This window comes from Trachymyrmex septentrionalis, unplaced genomic scaffold (genome assembly GCF_001594115.1).
Source record: "Trachymyrmex septentrionalis isolate Tsep2-gDNA-1 unplaced genomic scaffold, Tsep1.0 scaffold13, whole genome shotgun sequence".
Taxonomy (NCBI): Eukaryota; Metazoa; Arthropoda; class Insecta; order Hymenoptera; family Formicidae; genus Trachymyrmex; species Trachymyrmex septentrionalis.
In genome coordinates this window covers 3,790,913-3,813,394 of record NW_017304438.1, presented here as the reverse complement: position 1 = coordinate 3,813,394, position 22,482 = coordinate 3,790,913, and the positions used below count along the sequence as shown (strand labels likewise).

Sequence of the window (22,482 nt, the reverse complement as noted above, 5' to 3'; positions counted from 1 at the left end):
TATTATTATTATTATTTTGTTAGCTCTTCTCTTTATATGTAAATTATTTTTAAATGTTACTTTAACTTTCTACGTTTTTTTTAAAGTTGTAATTCATTATAGGCTTAGATTTCAAGATAGCATTGTATATTTTTCTTTCATTTTACTGTATATTTACTCATATTTCTCTTGTTTTGTTCTTCAATAAAAATTATTAATATATAACTTTTCGTACAGAAGTATTTTTATTTCAAAAGCTATGTTATGTAACTGAATTTTTTGCTGATTCATGAATTGAATTCTTTTACGAGACACATTCCTTCAGAAATCTATCATAAACGCTACGTTCAAAGTTACGCAAGATATCCCGGCAATCAAGAGTCACGAAAAAAAAAAACAGCTATTTGAGCTGTTATTGGCTGCATTCCGTAAAGTGCATGATGCACCCTAATTGTTTACTGAATATCAAACAAGGAAAAAATGACACATTAAACGCTTTATGGAATCAGGGGGGGGGGGGGTTGGCTCGCGTGAATTAGCAACTTAATAATCGTACCTGACAATGAGTGGAGGTGGAGTGTTCAAAGTTATAAAGAACCGACCAGGCGACGCAAAAGACGAACGCCAGGAAGGGCAGAAACACGGTGAACCATGCCACTCTGGAGAACGGTACGACGAGGCGGGCCTTCGACATGTCGTCCTCCGCCAACGGAATATACTCTGATCCCAATCTGAGCTTGCTCATGTTATTAAACTTTCGTTACTACAGTATCTCTTTACGTCACAACATGCATGACACCGCCGACAATAAGGTTAATACGGCAATTTGGAATCTCAATCGTCACTGGCGCGTGCGATCCTCTCGGCGCGTTTCCTGCGGATCTTCCTGGACGTGACGAGTCCTGGCCGCGCGGAACGATCGTACGTGACGATCGACGTGAACTCGCGAGTCCAGTTTGTCGGTAAGCGGATCAACATTGTAACAGGTTAGGTCCACTCGGTCACCGATCGATCAGACCGTGGCTACTCTTTCAAACTCTTCTAGAGCGCGTTTTACTTGGCGCTCACAACGCTGAATATTATTTGTCCTTATTCAATACTCGACAAACTAGAATGAAATGATTTCATTCCAAGAATACGTTCCATTTGACGTTCACAGCTTAAAGCCTTATTCACGTCTGCTAGAAATCTATCCAAGATCTCGAATGGAGAAAGAACTGACCAATCGTATTGATCATGTAATTGAACCGACTATTATTCAGATGTGATTTGTTCTTTCTTTGTCCGAAATCACGAGCCGGTGTTTCATTATGACGAATATAATTTTCGGACAAATTTCTGATCAGTAAATTACTAATAACGGTTGTATTGTTGTATATTGGCAGATATCCGCAAATATCTTTGTGTGCCTTCCAATAAGCACAGCTTATTGGAATTAACAACTAGATACGAAAAATCATAATCACCTATTTAGGTTAAAACTGATTAATGGGCCTTCTACAATAAGCCATTAATCGTAAGTTAATTGTACTAGTTAATAGCCTGATCTACAATTGCATAAAGTAAATAGTTGTAAGTGGTCGTAGTTATAACAATTTATTAATCACAGTCGGATATTCTCCTCATTTTCAAGTGTGATTGGTTAATTCTTACAACTACAACTACGTTTACGCAATTGTAAATCGGGCTTAAGACTTAAGATTTCCGACTCATGTTGTAGACTCGACATATGATTTAAATTCACCGCATACTGTGATCCTTTTTTTGGGTCGGAAAACCAAGGAAAGAATAATAAAAAGATCTGGGACAATTTCGGAACTTCTGTGCTTTTTTAAGTGTAAACGCTCGAATGATTGACAGAAGAGACATCTAAATTTTAGTCTGCCACATTCCGCATAAGGTTCTCGTACAACATGACTTCGTTTTTAGTGAATGTACTGGCTACAGCAGGTAGTTACAAATTGTCATGTTTGTAGTAATTAGACCCATTTATCTATCAATATAGATTAACTCTAATTTCAGTTTGATTTACTTTTTGTATTGATTAATGTTTATTTCTATGAATATAAATTATTTTTGGTTTAATTTACTTTTTATCTTTGTCTAATGTTTATTTCTCTCAATATAAGATTAACTTTAGTCTTGGTTTAATTTATTCTATATCTTTTTTTAGTTTTAAAAAATTACAAAAATATAAGTAAGTCAAACCAAAATTCAAATTGATCTATATTCATAGAACTGGACATTGAACAGTCATTGGCGAATACCGAATGCAATTCTATCTTACGAATACAGAAAACAATTTTTTCTGTAGTCAGAAATTGTAGCATTTGCGGACAATATATTTATACATGTAATTATATATGAAATTTCTAATAAAATATATAATTAAGCAATTTTTCTTATCACACATAGGTAAACTTGAGAAAGCGGATCTTCAGAAAAACATCACCGAGATACAAAAGGAAATAACAAAATTAGAATATGAAGTTAAAGATTTTATGGACGACAATTATGTTGAGTTTAGTTCAAAGTTGACAAGAGATGTACACTTGGTTAAAAAGACAGAACAGCTGTTGGAGGAAATTGGTATTTTGCAGAGCAGAATAAATGATCAAGTATGTTTTACCAATACCTGTCGTGCTAAATATCATGATAAAAACTGATATTTAATGTTATTACATTTATCATATAGATCAAAATAGAATTATCTAGTTCAACAAAGGAGCTGAAGACACTCTCTCAGACATTGAAGGAGTCCAATATCAGCCTGCAATTGTCCCATCAACTGATAAGTCTACACAAGTGCATAAAATCTATACAAATGGCACAGAAGGAAAAACAGTATGTTGATACTGCCAAAACTCTGCAGCAAATGCAATCTCTGCTGAATACTCCTCATAGTCTCCTGCATGAACTCGAAATATATACGGCAATTAAGGATGAGTACTGCAATCTCTCTCATTCATGCTTGATGGAAGCTTTTGGTCTCTTAGATGATCGAATCTGCTGGAGCAACAATATGAAGGAAAGCAAAACAATTAACTCTATCACTATTAAAAACAAATATAATGATATACAGGAATTAATGCAAGGATTGGATATTATGGGTTATCTTGAAAATGAATTAGAAGTATTTTCTACAAAACTAATGGACTATATAATCAAACCTATCATTTATGATCACTGTTCAGTATATGTCGTCAAGGAGAGAATATTTACTGTAGAGATATTGGAGAAAAAAAAGATGCCATGTTACAAAGGTGTATTGTATAACTTGAACTTACTCTTCAAGTTTCTCCATCAACATTTAAATCTGATAGTGGATAACGAATCTTTCCTGAGAAGATTGCAACCACATCTGCTGGAAAAACTATCGCATTCTTTGATAACAGATTGCCTCTCTCACACCATTCCAACTTCTAATGCAGATCTGAAGAACTTTGAACCTGTAGTCGAAACAATTAATGAATTTCAAAACTACTTGGTAGTAATTGGTACTTACGTCTAATTATTCAATAAAATAAAAGTATATACTATATAATACAAAAAATTAAATGATGTATAATTTCAGGATTCCTTTCTGAGGATCAACTGTTCTTATCAGAGTACACAAATAACATTGATAAACTCTTCATTAATAGAATATGTCAGGATTTACTAGCTAAAGCTAGAAATATAATGAGAAAAGATCTACATGATTCCGTTCGATACGAACCACAGGTATTCACTTCACTGTTATTATATTAAAATAATATGTAGAGAAGAGTTATAGACTCGTATTCAGAACATGCTTCTAAGATTTTATAGCATATGTAACGTGAATTATAGGCTAATATCATTAGTGTGTTCTGAATACTAGTCAATAATGAAAAGCATTTGATTTTCAATTATTTTGTTTTAGGAACCGCCTAAGCTTATAGATAAAGCGTTCGAGAACGACTGCGAATTATCTATTGAAAAGAAGTTAAGCGATATGTCATTTTATCTACCAAAATGTCAAATAAGGTACATTTAATTAATAGTAATTAATGTAATATGAATTTTATGAATTCAGATTTTGACAACTTTTTCCTCTTAGCGCGCTCTGTGATACTAAATATAAATATTACCCAATTTATTTTAGCAAAAGTGCACAAGAAACACTAGAATTAGCGAAAATGATATTGAACGAGGCTTGTGATAGTTCGGATACTTGCGCTGTTAGATTATTTTATACATGTAGGAACGTATTCGAAATGTATGCTGGTTTGGTGCCTGAGCATCATAAAAAGTTCTTAAAAACAATACCGCAACAAGTTGGTAAGAATGATACATAATAGAAATAAACTAATTCTAGTATGAATAAAATAAATGTTACGTAATTATTATTGCAATTATATTTTAGCTTTGTTTCACAATAATTGTATGTATCTCGCCCACCATCTGCTTACACTGGCGCACGAATACAGAGACAGATTATCAAAAATTGTTCAAAGATTGAACTTGACATTTGCGGATCAGGTTACGATACTTCGAGACGTTGGGTCGCAATGTTTCCTAGATCACATGAGATATCAAAGAAATATTATCTTCGACATCATTAAGGATTCAGGTTTATGATTTACTTATTAGCTATGAAGAAAATTAAAGTTGAAAAGAAGATTTTGCTAAAATGTGTTTATAATTAGGCTTCTCAGGATTAAGCCAAGCGCCTCAGTTAGATCCTAGCACCGAACGTGCATTAAGACAATGTATCAGACAATTGGAACTATTAAAGACTGTCTGGTTGGATGTGTTGCCTATAAATATTTATTGTAGAGCCGTTGGTTAGTTTTTCTATTCATCAGATTCTTTTCATTTCATTGTTATATGTTAATATTTTAATTTTTTTACATCACAGGATGTATAACAAATTCCATGATGGATGATTTGATAATGAGGGTCATATCTGCCGAAGATATTCCAGTTAAGGTCGCAGAAGAACTGGTAATTTTATTTAATATGGTTGTAAAACGAATGCCGCAGATATTTCCTGTAAGTATATAATGCATAAAAAATACAATACAAAAGTATATTTGTATACGAAGTTTAATGTGACAGATAGATTTTTATTGCATTTAATGTCATACATTTGATACGATAAAAAGTTGCTCGAGATAGTAGCATTCCAACTGGTTCCTGTAAAAGTTAAGCCATAAGAACATTATTCCGTTTAATGTTAATCAATTAGCATTTTCACTTTATAGGATCAACAGATTCAACAACATGTACGTAAATGGACAAAATTTTTGGAGCTGATTAAGTTACTTGATTCATCACTGAAACAAATCGAACTCAGATGGGGAAATGGGAAAGGGCCATTAGCACAGGAGTTCACTGCCCCACAAGTCAAACAATTGATCCGTGCAATCTTCCAGAATACGGATAGAAGATCTAACGTCTTAGCCTCTATAAGATAAAAATGTAAGATACAAAATTTCAAATACATATAAACAATGAATGAATAATTAAGTTTTGTATTATACGTATTAAAATTGAATATGGAAAACAGCGTAACTAGAGAGTAACTAGAAGTAAACAGAGTAACTAGAGAGAAGATAAGTCATGTAATTTTATATACTTTTGTACGAAAAATAATTAAAAATAAAAAATACTATATCTCTATTTACTATCATACATGTACATATACACGCGTGTACACAGGATGTCATTAAAAATTTTGTTTCGGTTATTTATAAAATTAATATAAATGAAATATTGATTGCGTAAAAAATGTTAGATAATAAAATAAAATTAGCAATTAAAATTAAAACATCAATAAATTTATTTCTGAATATATAACCAATTAAAACAAATTTTTTTTATTAATGTTAAATGGATTTTAATAAGAAATATTATTTCGTAAATAATATACTAAATATATTGAATATTTATATAATAGATATTTTATTTTTTCTATTTTTTAAATAAAAATTATATTTAATTTTGAAACGAATTATTTTATTTAAAATAAGAAAGAAAATTAATTAGAGAAGCATTGAGATACCTAGGAATGCTTGCCTAAATAATCTATCCTGCATCTAATTTATGAAAACCATATAAGATATATATTTATTTAAAGTCTTTAATTTTCAGTATTTAGTTGTCTAATTATATTAATATTTGATATAAGTTAATAATTTCTCCTTTTTTATTAAAATACTTACGTGAATGCTTTCAACTTATAGTGAACTTGCGTATGTCCAAATTTTATATCTGGATTAAAGTCAATTCCGAGAAATTCTCTTTTTCCGTCAGGAGTTTGATTAAAATATTAAAATGCACGAAGAACGCAAACACAATATTATATACAAAATAACGTATCTAATAATAAATTTACTTGTAAGTTGTCGTAGATTATCGTAGAAACTCCGAGTATATATTAACTAACCCGTATTTTTTAAAAATAAATCGTTCGTAAAGTGACGGAAAAAAATATCAGACTACATTATTATAATAAACTGAAAAAGTAATCAGTCGGTCAGTCAATTAAGCAGGCAGGCAGGCAGGCAGAGGGTGGCGGTCAGTAGTGAGCGCAAATCGTTTAATATCTCATTTCCAATTCCATCTTTTACAGTGGAGATAATATACATCATTACCACTATTTTTATCACTTTCTTATTTACGAGCATCTGAAATGACAAAAATTGATGCTCGGACATCTCTTTCCAAATGCAGCACTGTTTCTGCACGTATATCACAAAACCGAGGTGGAAGATATATCATGTTCCATGCGAATCGCTTTGGCTTCGCAAGCAATTTTTTGATCTCGTCGTTTGTGCGTCGAAATTCTCAAGGTATATTACACATTACTATATATCTATTTCTTCTTCTTCGATTACACGTTATTAATTGTTATATGCGAGCAGCAGTTTGCATTTGGCTAGTGTTGGCGCGATTTACTGTCTCCTTTCCGATTCCATATAAAATCGTTACTATTCATAGAACGTTAAGCGAGCACACGTTTCTAAATACGTGAGAATGATATTCACAAGATTATGAACCGTTGTACCGCAATCTCAGAACTTATCGGAAAGCTGAAAATAATGATAGCTAAGCAAATCAACAAAATTACGAGATGCTACTATTTTAACGGTGGGATTATATGTACGCAAATGAATCATGAACTCTGTATTATAATCGTAAACCAAGGACCACAAAAAATCCTACGTATCTAAAATGTGTAAAGAAAGGAGATCTAAAATAACCCACGATAGATTTCAGTTTAAAATAAAATGATGATTGTAAATAGTGTGTTATAATCTCTATAGATTAATAACTCTATTAATTATTTTTTCAAATATTATTCGCACTCCGCGATTCGTGTTTCACGGTTCGAACGTGAAGAATGTTTTTTTTTTTTTTTCAAGGGAACTTTCGAGTCTTTTAATCATAAAAAATGTTCTCCGGCAGCGACCACGGGTTGTATGGAAGTGGACAATGCACGGAAAACATTGCACAGCGCAAACTGCAATGGTAGTTCTTGTTTATATACAGGTCGCTGTGTAGATTGGACAGAAATGAAGTCGTCGAGGCGGGTGGCTGATCGGCCCGCAGTTCAGATTGGCAAGACGCAGCGTAGTTCTTTTATGTGCATTCACGTAGATGACGATGACTGTGAACATGGAAGTGCAAAACAGTTTGTCACATTACTTCGCCCCCTTTTGACTCCCATTGACTGAGAGCCGACAGTAGCTTGATATTTTTGTGCATGCAATTAAATGAATTTTGCCATATTTAATATGATAGCAACAGATTGATCCTCATGCACATAAAAATTTTTTTATGTAATTTGTAGAATTCTTCCATATTTAGTTTGTAATAGACCGAAAGCAACAATTGTGTTCGCGTAAAATAGATAGATGCGGAATCGCATCAAATTGATTTCTGTAAATTAATCCATTTAAGCTTTGCCTTGAGCTAGATACTTCTTTCAGACACAATCACTTATCTGTGTCTGTAGTTTTTTTATACATTTACACGCGATTGTCTAGTTTTTCATTATCATAATAACTAATATTCTTAGAATCTCTCCTAAATTTCAATCATTAAAAATGTTCTTTTTATTTCAATAGTCTCCCAAAAATCTTTTAAATGATACGAATTTTTAGTAAGTGTAAAACTCAAATATCTGTTTACATCGCATACCCGTGAGCGAATACGAAGATCGTAGAATCACAATACGCCACGAGATGCCTCTTAACAGAATCTATATCAGAATCTATCATCAGAATCTATCATCATAATTATAATCAGGGTTGGGATAACGCATACTTGTACCGTTGCTTTTCTTATCCTTACTTTGTTATAATAACGGCTTGATAACAAATTTTTTATGATTGCAACAGTAATATCAGGATAGGAAAGTCATTTAGTCATTACTTGTAACAGGTTGGAAAAGTCACTCGTTACTGAAAAAAGTAAGTCGCCATTTTAACGCGTTTTTACTTTATAAATAACTTTTTTCAAATAAAAACTATTAAATAAACACGTAATATAAAAAATTACTTTTCCAATCTTAGCATAACTTTAGTTGTATAGTTAATTATTGTTACAGTCATAAAAAATTGCAACGTCATTACCAAATCGTTTATTATAAAAAGTAACTTCTCATCCCTGATTATAGTCTAATGGAATTCTGATCGTACTTTCCTAGCTCCCACAAGATAGTTACGTTTGAGCTAAAAGAACTTGCTAATAAACGTGACACGAGTTCAATATCAATTTAGATGGGTTCTCGTCAATACCTGCCACGGCCGGCGGGAGAGCGGCTTCGATACCTCGCTGTGCTTGTATCCTTCCCGGTGTAGTAGTCGGCGCCAGTGTCCCCGCTACTACCACCGTAGACATCCTGTGTATATCCGTCTCGCGTAACATACCCGCTGCTGCGATTGTACATATAGTCTTCTCCGTAACGACCTCTGCCCCTACTTGCGCCACCCCTGCCTGTATAATAGCTGCCTCCATAATCTGCGTAAGTACTGCCTCTGTAACCTGCAGTAGTGCCGCCCCGAGAGCCAAAGTCCCTACTGCCAACCCCGCGATTTCCTCTGAAACCACCCGCGCCACCGCCCCTACCTCCCCCACGGCCCCTACCCCGGGAAATCTCCACTCTCAATTTTGCACCCATAATCTCCATGCCGTTCATGTTGCAGCAAGCTAATTCGGCCTCGTTCATGTTGAAGAATTCGATGAAAGCGAAGCCCGGTGGATTAAACGCTACCCACACCTTGTTCAACTTGCCATACTTTTCAAACTCCATTTGTAGATCTTCCTTCTTGATGCTCTCATTCAACCCGCCCACATAAACGCGTGTATATCCTTCTGGTGTCATCTTGCTGCTAAAAAAAAAAGAATATTTAGTAACTGACAGTTTATCAACCAGATCCGGTTTTATCAATTTGTAAGATTAACTTTAATTTCAGTTAAAGATTTTTCTTATTTTTCCCAAATGGATTTTGGACTCGCTAAGGCAGATCACAAGAAGTTTGTTCGCGTCACATGCTCCAACATGTTCCTACTATAGCTCCTACTCACTCTTATGAGCACGTTTGAGTAAGTAGGAGCTATGATTAGAGGAAGTAAGAGCATGTTGGAGCATGTTGGAGCATGCAACGCGAACAAACCTAATACTATGAATATAAAACCTTATAACAGTCTGGCTACTATCAATTTTGTCAAAATAAGAGTGAGAAAGAAAGATATATATACTGTCTCTTTACTATCTTACTCACTCTAGGTATTTTAACTTGTGACAAAAGCTTCCAACTGACAAAAACGATGGACCAATCAAATTTGTTTAGTGGCCAGACTGTTATAGGGTGTGTTCAACAGAAAAAGCGGCTTTGCAACTATTGTAAAATTCTTTAATATGATTGGTCTTACCTTCAGTTCCTCACACGATTTAAATGCATAAACCAATTATGTTAAAGAATCTAGCAACAATATTGCAAACCTTGTTTTTTTCTGCTGAACGTAGCCATAGGATCTCTAATCTCCGTTCAATTAGAATTAGAAAAGAAAAGATTTAGAAAAAGATACAGTTAAATCGGAATTAAGATTAATTTTACACTGGTAGAATCAAACTTAATAATAACACGAATGTTATAATTTCATACTCAACAATATAAATGTAATGTAATACATGTTGCATACAATTACATCTGTTATTATTAAGTCTGTGATTTTATAACAAAAATTCAGTAACTACATCAACTAACAATAATTCAATATCAACAACTGTTCTTTTATTCCCGACTGTTGTTAACTGAAAGTTAAAATGAATATATGTTACTGAACTTTTGCACTCTCCAAATGGAGAACAAAAGAGGAAAAATAAACTGCCCAAAAAATTTGGCTAAAAAAATAATGTTATGTTATTGTTAATTAATGTCAATTGGATTTTTCTATCTGTAATAATTTCTGAATCATTTCTCAATCTTTTTGAAACAATGAATTTTTCAATCAAATCATAATTTTTGTAATTCGTTAAAATTAATTATTGTATCACTAATAATGTTATTCAAACATTCGAAACAACGGGTAGGTAAAAATATTGCTTTTGTGCCAAATAGAGTAACAAAAGACAAACTCGGATAAGCGGAACCGGATAGGAACAATCAAGAATACATATAATTATGTTCATATGCTCTTTGTATAAGCAGAGAGAAAGTTAAGTAAGGATATCCCGGCCTTTTTCGTGTACCAAACCTCTTAAGATAATGTCCACGTTTTCACGATTCTCTTCCATACTATTATTATATGGATTAAACAAGGCGAATAATCAACTTTAATTGTTCATTCTTGTCTAACCCACATAAAACTATCAGAAAAGAATCAGAAAAACATGGACATTACCTTACGAGAACTACTCTCAGGTTTCTCTTTGGTAGAAGCACAGTGAATTGGTCTTTGTCTCTGTAACAATACAAATCTCATGCAATTCAACAAAGATCGATGCTCCGAGCTTTTTCGAAGCAGGTGCCAATCATCCTCGCGCGTGCGGCTTTATTTGACCGCGCAATCCCGTCGAGACGAGGTCAAATAAATAATCGGGTGACAAATGATAAATAAGCGGTCACAACAACGCGGCCATAACGGTATTTTTGTCTTCGGCGGCAAGACGCGCGGCGGTCAAAGAAGCGAGGTGCTGGGCACTCTGGATCAGAACGCAGATTCCCGTCATAGGCGGGAAAGACTCGCGTAAGTTTTTGTACGGCAAGGATGACACGCGAAAATGCGTCGGTGGAAAAGCATAGGGTAAACAGCGCGGCGAATGAGTTTACGCGCCAACGAGTTCGAAAATTTATCCGCCTTTTCGTCCCGCGGTACTACTCACTTATCGCCGCTGGCCTCTCAATAGGTTTCTCTCGTCGCCGATCGGCGTAATCGCCGCGGTGACCGACGGGGGAGACAAATAAGAAGGAGACGTATCAGTCGTTTGACTCTTCAAGTGAGAACGCTGTTTGCGACCGCGCAATCGATTAGAGCGGATATCCACCGGGGTTCACAGCACAGAAATCTATGTCGGCCGTGTCTCCAACCCAGACGCCGAAAGTCGTTACGCCGCCGCCGCCGCCACTGTTGGACGAGGGACGATAGAGCGGAAACCATTAACGAAATTCAGGATGTTTCCAGACAGTTGGATCCAATCGCAAGCTTGAAATGGCTAATACCCGTATTCATAGGAATTCTTCCTTGAGGAATAAGGATTCCTTGTTCTTTCTTTCACGTTTCATAAACTTCCTTAACCAAACAAGGAACCTTATTAGCTTCCTTTTCTCAAGGAAGATTACGAGTTTCCTTGAAGAGAAGGTGCAGTCTTCATTACCAATCAAACCACCAAATTTAGTCACACTGGTTTTTTTATTTTTGATAGTTTTTAATTTAGATCTGTCGCATCGATAATTATTTTTGATAGTTTTTTTTTTCAAATATCAATTTCCATATTTATTTATTAATATATACCATATAATATAAATATATATTTACGTTATTTTGTGTATGTACGACAGTTTTAATGTGCATCAGTGAGTGCGTCCAATCAAATTCTATTATTTATTTTTATCCGTTATTGTTGCAAAATACTTAATCACGACTTTATTTAATTAACAATGTCTTTATTATTCGTAATTCATGATATTAGACATATACTATATATTGTGACATGCTGCCTTCAGTAGGTTACTATAAAATCCCTAAAATATTCTTTCCTTCGGGAAGGCAGACTTGAGATCCATTTATGAAATAAGGAGGCTTTGGAGACTCGAGGAATTCTTCGTGGAGGCTTCCTTCATCCTTAAAATAAAGAAAGATTATAAACGGGTGTAAGGCCCAACGGGTGTTTGCACCAACGTTACTTTGATTTTAAATGAGACTTAAAACTCTTTCTGTCTCTGTCTCTTTTTGACTTTAAAACGAGACAGATAGAGTTTTAAGTCTTGCTTAAAGTCAAAGTGACATTGATGCAATTAGGCTTAAAATCAACAAGGCTGCGTTCCACTTAATGCTCACAACTCTCACGAGCATCGTTTGTCCTTGTTTATATTTGATAAACGACAAGAATGATAGGCCGTGTTCCAAATTTACTATCAGCATTGAAAATGCTACAGTTTACGTAACGTGTACTATAGATTTTTAGTACTGGCAGTCAATTTTGGAACACAGCCATGATTCCACGAGCATTGTGAGCGTTAAGGGTATATTCACATAAACTTGCCTAGCCGTATAAACATATGCATAAAGAAAATTATCCAATCACATTTTACGTGCGTCTTTATAGGATAAATGCGATTGGATAATTTCTTTTATGCATATGTTTATGCGCTATGCAAATTTGTGTGGATATACCTTAAGTGGAACACAGCCTAAGATTACAGATGAATGGAATGAATGGTACATATTCGCGACTAGCTATTTTTGTATTATGACTATCAATGAAAAAAAAAAACAAAATCGAACAAAACTATTCAGTTGTCTTATCACCCGATTTAGTTTATTTCCTTTATTTAGTTTTTCTTAATTATTTGCATTCGTAAAATGATAATGGATTAAGAAAGAAATAACGTGGAAACACCATTGAAAGAGAGATCTAAGTTTACTCTAAGAAGCTTAATAAAATTATTTTAGAGAAAAAGGAAACGAAAGTTGTCAAAAATAACTGTCATTGCAAGTTTTGTGTCAAATGATTGCCGCTTCTTAAATCTGTATTTTTGTATGGCAATCGATTAAAGGAAGAAGCATTATTGAAAATACGGAAACTATAAAAAATTAAGTCTAAGTTTGCTGAGAAGCAGTAATATATGAAATTATTTAGGAGGAAAGGAAATTAAAAGTTTTGTGTCAAATGACTACCCTTGAAAGAAATCAGTTTAAGCTTAATAAAATTATTTGACAAATCTTAATGAAAAGGTGAGAAAGTTAAGCTTTGTGCCAAATAATTGGTTAATATCTAATAAATGGTTGAAGACACAGGTGAATTGAATTTTTCTAAACTATAGAAAGTAGCCATAAACTTTTCATCAAATAGCTAGTCAACTGTCAGTTCTAAGTAATGTCACGAAAATTTTTACAATATCAATATGTAGGCTGTACTCAATTTTTTGTGCACTAAGAGCTCTTGCCAAATACAAATCTTTTTATCTTGTAATTTGCCAATAAAAATATGAAAAGACCATAGAATATTAGAAAAAAACAAAGATTTATTCATTTATTCAAAATATAATGATATTAATTATATAAAATATTTTCTACTGGACATCATGAGAGATTACATAATTGCTGATTGAATCATTGATTTTTAAGTCTAGAACATTGATCTTTGTAGTCTTAAAACACTCGAGAACAATACTTACAGTATCAAACACAATTTTCATACCTGAGTGAGAATGTCGGCACATGTTATGTGCTTGACTTCTTCTGGAGGAATTCCTCTGTTTTCGCGCCAAAAGGGAGACAGTAACACGGTATGCACATAAAGAATAAATAATATTATATATAATATTCATAAATATAAATGTAATTTATTTATTCATGAATGGTAGACAATGATATGTTTTAACTAGGGATGCACCAAATTGTAAAATTACGAGTACTGGATATTTGATATCTGAAAAGAATATAACATCAAATATCCGATATTTTCTGATCAGATTCCAGGACAATGTCTTAAAAAAAAAAAGCTTGATAAGGAAAGAGAAAAGGGAACAAAAAGGACTGTACCAATACAGATGATAACTGTAGAGAAAAAATTGTAATTTTGCAACAATATACATATTATAGTATTATGAGTATGTATACTTATTTATAGAACATTTCTATAATAAAAAATCAACAATTTAATAATATAAAATTTCAACGTGATATATATTCCCGGATACTAATGATATCAGACTATCGGATAGTGAAAAAGTGCCGGATGATATCGAATACTTTTCGGATATCCGGTGCATCCTTAGTTTCAACTGTATTCGTTTATGAGTGAATAAATTATATTTATACTTACATCCTCTTTGCTTGTATTTTTGCCCTTTTGCTTTTATCCTTTTTTGTTTTACAAGCCTTTATTTTATTTTGTTTTATTTAGATGTCTTAGACTTGATAATAATTTACAGATGACGTTTTCAAAAATTGCATCCCTCAATGGAGTTCACATGTTCTTGAAATCACAGGACATCACTCTACTAAGCACGGATTTGCCGGACGTGACAGTAGCGTGGAAAGAATTCGAACGGTGTATCATACTGATAGCAATTGCGAGTGGAGTAACAAAATATGTGCTGGATAAGTTTTTGGACGCCACTTTTGGCGCAATGATTCTCTTCACTGGTATTGATGAGATAAAGAATACTAAGAACATAGAAAGACTCAAGAAAGACATGCGTCTTTGCAGTCCTATTATTGATAGACTGATGGACTGCTTGGACATAGGGGATAAAATTTCTATGAAAACCGATATGATTAACATGACAGAATGCATCATATCTTCGGAAAGTCATTTGCTTCAGGTACTTATAAGATCTTCTTGCATAGAATAAGATGGTACAATTTTGAACATGATATAACTCTGAACGACAGGATTTGAATCTGATTTTCAAAGTTCAAGTGGATTTTTTTTCTGTTCGGCATCCTTCAGTCCTTTCCACATAATGAAAATTATCAAACTTGAAACTTTAAAGGGTTATCAACTTCGAAAATTTAATTCAAAATTTATTTTGTTCAGAATTACACCATATTTGAAATTATGCCATCTTACTCTACAATCACGAAACTAATTGTCTGGACATTGCACTAATATACAAGGCGTCCCATTTTAGACACTAAACATCTCAAAAATAATGCATTTCTGAAAAAACTTTTATATGAAAGTTATAGGATTTGAAGAGGGAATCAGATGAGGGCTACTTAGATTTTGGGCCCACTTTGAATTTGATAAGACTTAAATTAATTTTTTTTGATAACAATTTATATTTTATTGCAGATTTCTATTTTATTAGAAAAAAATAAAATTTTTTGTGGTAATTTTTCGCTGAATTTTCTTCCAAATAATAAAAAATAGCGCTAAAAGTTCTGATTTTGAAATTCCAATTAATGAATGCAAGACTTGGCCGAAGTAGGCCTAGGACTCAAAATCTAAGTAAGTCAAATCTAATGGCCCTTTTCAAACTCTTTTCACTATATAAATTTTTATTTGAAACATTTTTTTCATTCACACGCAACACGTTGGCACGCTGATAGTTTCAGAATTATTCAAATTAACTATCAATGCAATAATATATGCGTGAAACTACAATTTTTTGCACCCGGACAAGTTTGAAAAAAATTATCGATGTTTAGACAATTAGTTTTAAACTGCAGTTACAGTGAAATTATATATAATAACCAATAAATACGTATTCAAGACCTGTTTAGAGGGATTTATGGAATGTCTAGACTCAATGTATGGATGCGTTTTGGTGCATGGTTGTGTAGCAGCTGCTACAGAAGGCTGGTGGTCATTGGATCCTGTGGAAAGAAAATTATTAACAATTGCGATTGCTTCAGAGAGTATTTGTACTACGCGAGACATTCCAGTGTTTTTACCTCGTAAAAGTTCAAACGTAAGTATTTTTACTTTTAGGGAAATTTATTTTTAATTTTAGGGAAATGTGTACATATATTATATTTTCTAAAATTAAAAAATAAACTGAAAAGTATATGTGAATAATTATATATAACTATAACTTCGATTTACAACGTCTTGTTTAGGTAGCTTTCAGATTGGTATCTGTAACTCTAATTAATCACGTAGAAGTATTGGCATTATGTGGACCAAATCCAGAATTAACAGAAATTGAGAGATATGCTATGCAATGCTGGAAGAGCAATATGGATGCATTATGCACTGTTGAACAGTGTTATCCACGAAACTTACCTATGTCGGTCTCTTTAGATAGTGAAACACTTGGGTAACTGGAATAGAAAAAGTTATTTATCTGTTTCATCTATTTATGTGATTGATTATTATAATATTCTACGAACCTTTCAGATTTCTACTGGCAAATTATAAGATAGAAAAATTCGTACTTGGCAAAAACTCTCAATGCGCGAAAAATCGCGTGACGGGATCGCACAGATTAGATATTTTACGAACGTTTTATCATCAAGCGGTCGAAACATTCGCGCTGTCAATCGAACACGAAGAGAGTAACGATGAAAAATTAACGAGTACCTGGAAATTTGTCGGGGCTAAAGAAACATACTTGTGTTCCGAATATCACAAATGTCATGCTGTGAAACATGGTGACAATATACTTTGCGTTTTATACACATCTGTAGTGCCTACTCATACTATGAGACTGATTAGTCAGAAAATAGTGAAAATGATATTTAGCGATAAGCAAACATATTGGTAATTTACATTTTTTTTACTTAATGAATTTATAAAATAAAATCTACTATTTGTATCAATTTGATATGCATTTTGCCTTCTTTCTTGCAGAGAGTGAGTGAATGAGAGAGAGAGAGAGAGAGAGAGAGAGAGAGAGAGAGAGAGAGAGAGAGAGAGAGAAATATTGCAAATACAGAGAGATGCCAAGCGTTACTTAAACATATAATGTTCTCTTTATTTTAGCAAAACTTATGTAAATTTATTTTTTTTCTCTTAAAAAAAAAAGAAAATGTTAAATACAAATATGTAGAAGAAAAACTAATATATACTATATATACTACTAGTATATACCATAGATATGTACTTTGTTTGAACTGCGCTTGCTGCACTGCATTTCTCTCTTTTCTCTTTCTACCTTCGTTATCCGAATCTATATCTGTTTCACTTTAACTACAGGAGGTGCAAAGCTAGGAAGAATAGGTTTTTTTTTTATTATAACACGTGCACGCGTATCCCAGGATATCCCCAGATTGACGCAGTGTCTGTTCTAAGACAAAATAATAAGAAAACGATGGTTTCTTTCAAGTCATAAGGAAGTGAGAATATTCTAGTGATGTCCGACTGCTGCTGGCAGCCTCAAAAAAATCGATAAGGGAGACGCACGAACCGACAAAGGCGCACGCGTCGAGCGTTACTGATGCGTGTCAGCTGTCCCGGTCGTAAGTAAAACGGGAAAGAGTACAGGTGTTCCTCGCTCCACGTCCGTGGTCTTCCAATGTAGAGCTACGATCGAATGACTTAAATGGCTTGCGACAATTGTACGAAGGTATATCTGGGATACGAGGACGAGTACGTTACCGACAAGCACCGGTCCTTGCTCAACTTTACGACGAACAAGATCGGCGGGCATCCAGTGAGTAGGGAATGATAGACTCACCTTCCAGGAATCGCCGTTTCCTCCGTCGCGATTACTAATATTTTATTAGGTCAATTTGCGATATCATTCATTTAGGAGAATGTTATAAATTTAATAAAGTATGATATTTATACAAATACATGAAATATTATATAGGTACATGAATAAATAATTATACGTATGATGTATGAAATATTCTGTCATGGAAAAATATTTAATATACATTTTTCAATGTTAATTATAGTTCAAACAATTCCATTAATATTTTATTTAATAAGTCATTATTTTGCTTGACGTATATAATCATACAAGTAATAATTATAACATATAATATCTAATGTTTGTTTCCTAGAACTGTTATGGGAAGAATATATTATCATCGCCACAATGTAGACTCTGTGGCTTATATCAACTCTTGGCACTTCAATTGTATGCTCCGTTAGATAACTCAAAGTATCATCGGACTTTATATATATTTGCATGTATCAACTCAAATTGTTGGAATCAAAATGAAAGCTGGACATGCTTGAGAATACAGCATCTAGAGGATGAAGCTAAGACTACGCCCGATTCTGGAAGCGTTAATGTACCATCCACGACATCTTGGTTATCTGAGGCAGACGATTGGGGAGATAATGTAAATGATAATGCATCGGAACAAAATGGGAATAACATGTTAGAAAATGATCCGTTACAATTTCACTTTTCTCTGCATAAAGAAATAGACCAGGATATACGAGAGGAATTGTCTGTACTGCGCGTGGATGATCCAAATGCAAATAGGTTCGTATATATTAAAATCAATTTTATTTATGAATAATAGTAGCTATATGTATATCTCTTTTTCGAACGCTTCAGTCCAGCCAGTGTAGATTCTCCAATTAGCGGAGGTGCTGTAGGTCGTTTAGATTCCCCTCAAGCTTCAGCAGAAATCGATGGAGATGAGAATGAAGTCGTATGCATTGATACTCCAACGCGACCACAATGTGATTTAATTAGTTTATTGCACGAAGTAACTCCGTTGCCACTGCAAATCACGAACGCGGAAACCAAGTGTTCGTTTGTGGAAATATTTCTCTCGGTCGACGAAGAGGATTGTAGCATAGATGTGTCTCAACACGTTCGAGACTTATTGGTCGAATATCAACATAGTAATCCGGACGCATCGACTAAGTTTACGCCAGATTCCGGCAATCCTAAAACCATCGAAACAGACGTGGAAAAGTATGAGAAAAGCATTCCTAAACACGGTGATGAGATGTTCCACAACTTTCTTTGTAGAATACAAAGAAATCCTGGACAGCTGTTACGGTAAAGTCTTTAATAATGTTTTATTCTTCATTTTATATACGTTTGTATGTGTAAAATAAAATGTATAATATATACATATATTTTTTTCTATTTATTTTATTTTTATACAGGTATATGATGACTTTTATTTTTCAGCTATTCAAGGGACAATTCTGCACCATTACTGTTATATCCGTTAAGCGGTTGTATCGGTAAATGTCGACATTGCGGCGACGAGATGACTTTTGAGCTGCAAGTTTTGCCGACGATCATACCAAAGTTAATATTAAATCCAAGAAACGATCGGAATTTCCAGATCGAGTTCGGCACTGTTTTAATATACACTTGCGTTAGAAGCTGTTGGTCTGCGACCGATTCATATCGAGAAGAGCATGTCGTTGTTCAAGCTGAAAGACTATAGTTGTAAAATATTAATAAGAAAAGTTACGAGTGAAGCTAAGGTTCTTCCAGTGATCCTATACTATATAGAATTTCATATTTACACGTCTAGGACGACTAGTCATGTTACGTCTGTAGAAGAATACCGTCCACCTCTTCATGTACACATCAAAAGTCCTATGTAGCGAGCGATGGTTGATAATAGTAAAGACATTGCAGAGATATGTATCTCGAGCTACATTAAGCGACATGTGATTTCGCAATTGAAAAAGAAAGATTTTAGGAATGTCTGATAGAAGAGAGTTTAGAGTAAGAACATTTATTTTACTTTTCATCTCGATCTTAGTATATATAAGTACAATGTAAGATACAACTGTATAATTGCTACCGACATATAAATACAGAAACCTCGATGGAAAACGATGTGTATTCCTTCTTGGAGCGAATTCATATGTATTGTACATTTTTACAATTTACTTACAATGATTATCTTAATTATATAATAAAAAAACAGTAGGTTGATTGAAACTAATTTACAGATAAATCAATATCTTAAATTCAAAAACGTACGACTGCTACTTAAATACAGTGGTTATAATAAGCAAATGTGTTTTAAGAATTAACTTGTTTTATCTTCTTTTCTATTATATATATATATACATACACATATGTATGGTGTATAAACTAAATTTATCAAATGTTTAATAGGTTCTATTTAACGGATGTTCGGCGAAATAATCTTTTTTACTGTACATAAGTTCGGCAACTTCTTTGTTGAACCTGTCACCATTGTTCCACTCTCCTGATTCAATCTCCTGTGCAAGAGCCTCCACTTTGTCTATAGAGAGAATTGCAAAACTGTCGGCCAGGTGCTTATCCTGATTGTGGTTTCTCAAGCCGATGCAATATGCCCTGGAAGCGCGCGAAAGAATAGTAATCAGTGCGAATGTTCTCGTTGCTAATTCACCAATTCGACGCAGTTCCATTTGTCGTTCGGATATATTAGTGCCATGGCGTTTTAACAGTAGTATCGAGGTGGTCTGCAACCTGGTGATACACTTCTCCAGTTGTACGCTACCTAATACGAAAGACGGATGCAAATGGTCAGCAAGTTTAAGTTCTATTCGATATTCCTTACCCATTATCCACTTAAATATATATTGGGGAAAAAGATAGGGATTTCGTAACTTAAATATGTGATCGCTTAGATTTTGGCCTGTGTGTCTTAAACCAATCAAAGCTATATATATGTTGCAATCGAAAATATAATTTTCGAACAGGATATATGACAATGCATCTTCGAAGATTTGTATATAAGGATTCTCCCTCAGGTAACTCTGCGATCCAATAAGTTGTAAGCCTTCGTAAATACGTGCGACGCATTCGCTAGTACAATACGCTTCCACCATAGCTTTCTCGAGCGTGCAATCTTGATTCTCAAATGTGTCCATTATGCCAGTGGTATAATACAACATACTCTCCATGCCATACAGAGTACTTGCCATCTTACCTATTATCTCTTGAACACTTTCATACTCGTGCATGTTTCTATCTAAATGTTTCCTTTGCAATACGTGCCTCGTCAACATTTTCGTAAATGCTCTCAATGTACCTACTGCTTGCGGAGCAAGATTTCTGTTTCCAGGAGAGAGTATGTCGTTTAGTATATTCGATGATTGAGTTTCCAGATCACCCAGAAAATTCTCCTTTGGGACTTCGGTATCTTTAAAAGTAACTGTACTAACCGGATTGTTTTGAAGGCCAACAAGATTCTTAACATCCTTGATTGTAATACCTCCGAAATCACGTTCCACCAGAAGTATAGATAACAAATCATCATTAATAATATGGCGATAGCCACAGTGACAGAAGACGAGAAATAGATTGGCGTCGTGCCCGTTGACTACAAGTATCTTCTCGCCATTTAATAACCAATGTGTGTCACTTTCCGAGTTTGTAGCTGTACTGATGATCTTATGTTTATTTATTCTGTTTCCATGCTCAGTCAAGCACACCGTGGGAATGAGCTCTCCAGTTGCTATCCTTGGTAGATACTTGGCTTTCTGCTCTTCTGAGGCCAGCTTAGAGATGATTTGAACGGGTACGATGTAGTTCTTGATCATGTAACATCCCAGCCAAGGAAAGCAGCTGAGTACCTCCACCAGCTTGGCCGACTCTGAGTGATTCAGGTTCAAGCCGAGATGCTGTTCGTCTAAGCACGCCCGAAAGACACCTAACTCATTTAGATGAGCCAGAATGTCTTCCTTCTGGACGCTTTGCGGATTCTCCAGACACTTCGACATGTACTTCTCGATAGGCTGGAGCCATTCGAAGAAACGTTGATGCCTGTCCTTGGTTTGTGGCTCGGGATAGTACATGAACTCGTGATCGAACACAGCGAAGAACAGATTCTTAGCGAACGGCTTGCGTTGCAGCTGCTTCTTGAGGGGGGCCGGCAGCCGAATTTCGAGATTAAGCTTGTCCAGTGCATGTTGGCTGACGCGCTGGTTTTGCGTGTGACGAACAGGCATGTAGACGCACGAGGCATGCCACAATTGCTTTCTACACAGTAACCGACGTACCAGCATTATTGTTGCGTCCAGTTGCGTCGTTGACGCAAGATACCCTCTTTGCAATTCTCTCGAAATGCGAAGGATATAAACACCGGGCCACCCAAGGAGATTATTGGTTATGACGAATAGTTACGAAATTATTCGTTTTGACTCTTGGCTGCACTGCTCTGCTGCTAGTGTTGTTGGTTTCGTGTTGGCTGCACTGCTCTTGTTTAAATACTGCCGCGCATTAAAAATTTTCTCATAAGCTCCTTTACTGTCCATTTCTACTACTGTAGATTAACTTTGATCTTGGTTGAATTTACTTTTCATTTTTTTTAATTTTTATAATTAGAAAAAGACAAAAAGTAAATTAAACTAAGATTAAAATTAATTTACTTAAAAGTTTGGGTGATTTTGAGTAAATTTCAATTAATTTAACTCGACCGGCAGAATTG

At 34.4% G+C, this 22,482-nt stretch overlaps 6 protein-coding genes across 13 annotated transcripts in view; 3 read left to right on the top strand and 3 right to left on the bottom strand.

Annotated features, from left to right (window-relative positions):
* LOC108756831 (post-GPI attachment to proteins factor 2-like) overlaps positions 1 to 743 on the bottom strand; it is a 2,132-nt gene extending 1,389 nt beyond the window's left edge. For all 3 annotated transcript variants that reach the window (XM_018500921.1, XM_018500920.1, XM_018500922.1), the window contains exon 1: positions 536 to 743. In XM_018500921.1, the coding sequence (XP_018356423.1) occupies positions 536 to 724 (189 nt within the window). In that variant the 5' untranslated portion in view covers positions 725 to 743. The remainder of the gene's footprint in view (positions 1 to 535) is intronic.
* A 132-nt stretch (positions 744 to 875) lies between these two features.
* LOC108756828 (centromere/kinetochore protein zw10 homolog) lies at positions 876 to 5,575 on the top strand. 2 transcript variants are annotated; one of them, XM_018500911.1, is made up of 11 exons: positions 876 to 941; positions 1,700 to 1,929; positions 2,395 to 2,597; positions 2,675 to 3,476; positions 3,554 to 3,702; positions 3,884 to 3,987; positions 4,106 to 4,281; positions 4,367 to 4,573; positions 4,650 to 4,787; positions 4,862 to 4,995; positions 5,208 to 5,575. In XM_018500911.1, exons 2-11 carry the CDS (start codon positions 1,893 to 1,895, stop codon positions 5,418 to 5,420), a joined length of 2,163 nt encoding a protein of 720 aa, XP_018356413.1. In that variant the 5' UTR covers positions 876 to 941; positions 1,700 to 1,892; the 3' UTR covers positions 5,421 to 5,575. The 2 variants fall into 2 exon arrangements, with proteins under 2 accessions (XP_018356413.1, XP_018356414.1); XM_018500912.1 differs by lacking the exon at positions 876 to 941 and adding an exon at positions 1,430 to 1,495.
* A 771-nt stretch (positions 5,576 to 6,346) lies between these two features.
* Positions 6,347 to 11,557, bottom strand: LOC108756832 (RNA-binding protein Rsf1). 2 transcript variants are annotated; one of them, XM_018500924.1, is made up of 3 exons: positions 11,339 to 11,557; positions 8,748 to 9,338; positions 6,347 to 7,615 (listed from the first exon to the last, which is right to left on the bottom strand). In XM_018500924.1, the coding sequence occupies exons 2-3, from the start codon at positions 9,332 to 9,334 to the stop codon at positions 7,588 to 7,590; spliced, it is 615 nt and encodes a 204-aa protein (XP_018356426.1). In that variant the 5' UTR covers positions 9,335 to 9,338; positions 11,339 to 11,557; the 3' UTR covers positions 6,347 to 7,587. The 2 variants fall into 2 exon arrangements, with proteins under 2 accessions (XP_018356426.1, XP_018356425.1); XM_018500923.1 differs by having other exon boundaries at positions 8,748 to 9,341; positions 11,339 to 11,556.
* Positions 11,558 to 12,955: 1,398 nt separating this feature from the next.
* Positions 12,956 to 16,905, top strand: LOC108756706 (protein fuzzy homolog). Of its 4 annotated transcripts, none has more exons than XM_018500717.1 (6): positions 12,956 to 13,410; positions 13,856 to 13,964; positions 14,613 to 15,005; positions 15,900 to 16,097; positions 16,246 to 16,445; positions 16,526 to 16,905. In XM_018500717.1, the coding sequence occupies exons 2-6, from the start codon at positions 13,887 to 13,889 to the stop codon at positions 16,890 to 16,892; spliced, it is 1,236 nt and encodes a 411-aa protein (XP_018356219.1). In that variant the 5' UTR covers positions 12,956 to 13,410; positions 13,856 to 13,886; the 3' UTR covers positions 16,893 to 16,905. The 4 variants fall into 4 exon arrangements, with proteins under 4 accessions (XP_018356219.1, XP_018356216.1, XP_018356217.1 ...); XM_018500714.1 differs by having other exon boundaries at positions 13,826 to 13,964; XM_018500715.1 differs by having other exon boundaries at positions 13,809 to 13,964.
* Positions 16,906 to 17,222: 317 nt separating this feature from the next.
* On the top strand, positions 17,223 to 19,991 carry LOC108756919 (programmed cell death protein 2-like). Its single transcript, XM_018501096.1, has 4 exons — positions 17,223 to 17,780; positions 18,136 to 18,566; positions 18,642 to 19,094; positions 19,230 to 19,991. The coding sequence occupies exons 1-4, from the start codon at positions 17,670 to 17,672 to the stop codon at positions 19,492 to 19,494; spliced, it is 1,260 nt and encodes a 419-aa protein (XP_018356598.1). The 5' UTR covers positions 17,223 to 17,669; the 3' UTR covers positions 19,495 to 19,991.
* A 104-nt stretch (positions 19,992 to 20,095) lies between these two features.
* LOC108756918 (acyl-CoA dehydrogenase family member 9, mitochondrial-like) lies at positions 20,096 to 22,154 on the bottom strand. Its single transcript, XM_018501095.1, has one exon. It carries the CDS (start codon positions 22,058 to 22,060, stop codon positions 20,174 to 20,176), a length of 1,887 nt encoding a protein of 628 aa, XP_018356597.1. The 5' UTR covers positions 22,061 to 22,154; the 3' UTR covers positions 20,096 to 20,173.
* Between the last annotated feature and the right edge of the window lie 328 nt (positions 22,155 to 22,482).

What these genes read in the sequence shown, in the direction of transcription:
- LOC108756828 (XM_018500911.1), top strand. Translation starts at nt 1,893, where the DNA reads ATGACTTCGTTTTTAGTGAATGTACTGGCTACAGCAG. An exon ending in CTACCAAAATGTCAAATAAG is followed by an intron (nt 3,988 to 4,105) that starts GTACATTTAATT and finishes AATTTATTTTAG; the next exon opens with CAAAAGTGCACAAGAAACAC. An exon ending in CGACATCATTAAGGATTCAG is followed by an intron (nt 4,574 to 4,649) that starts GTTTATGATTTA and finishes GTTTATAATTAG; the next exon opens with GCTTCTCAGGATTAAGCCAA.
- LOC108756832 (XM_018500924.1), bottom strand. Translation starts at nt 9,334, where the DNA reads ATGACACCAGAAGGATATACACGCGTTTATGTGGGCGGGTTGAATGAG. An exon ending in TCTCCCGCCGGCCGTGGCAG is followed by an intron (nt 7,616 to 8,747) that starts GTATTGACGAGA and finishes CCATGTTCACAG; the next exon opens with TCATCGTCATCTACGTGAAT.
- LOC108756706 (XM_018500717.1), top strand. Translation starts at nt 13,887, where the DNA reads ATGTCGGCACATGTTATGTGCTTGACTTCTTCTGGAGGAATTCCTCTG. An exon ending in AAAAGGGAGACAGTAACACG is followed by an intron (nt 13,965 to 14,612) that starts GTATGCACATAA and finishes AATAATTTACAG; the next exon opens with ATGACGTTTTCAAAAATTGC. An exon ending in CGGAAAGTCATTTGCTTCAG is followed by an intron (nt 15,006 to 15,899) that starts GTACTTATAAGA and finishes TACGTATTCAAG; the next exon opens with ACCTGTTTAGAGGGATTTAT.
- LOC108756919 (XM_018501096.1), top strand. Translation starts at nt 17,670, where the DNA reads ATGGCTTGCGACAATTGTACGAAGGTATATCTGGGATACGAGGACGAG. An exon ending in ACAAGATCGGCGGGCATCCA is followed by an intron (nt 17,781 to 18,135) that starts GTGAGTAGGGAA and finishes TTTGTTTCCTAG; the next exon opens with AACTGTTATGGGAAGAATAT. An exon ending in GATGATCCAAATGCAAATAG is followed by an intron (nt 18,567 to 18,641) that starts GTTCGTATATAT and finishes CGAACGCTTCAG; the next exon opens with TCCAGCCAGTGTAGATTCTC.
- LOC108756918 (XM_018501095.1), bottom strand. Translation starts at nt 22,060, where the DNA reads ATGCTGGTACGTCGGTTACTGTGTAGAAAGCAATTGTGGCATGCCTCG.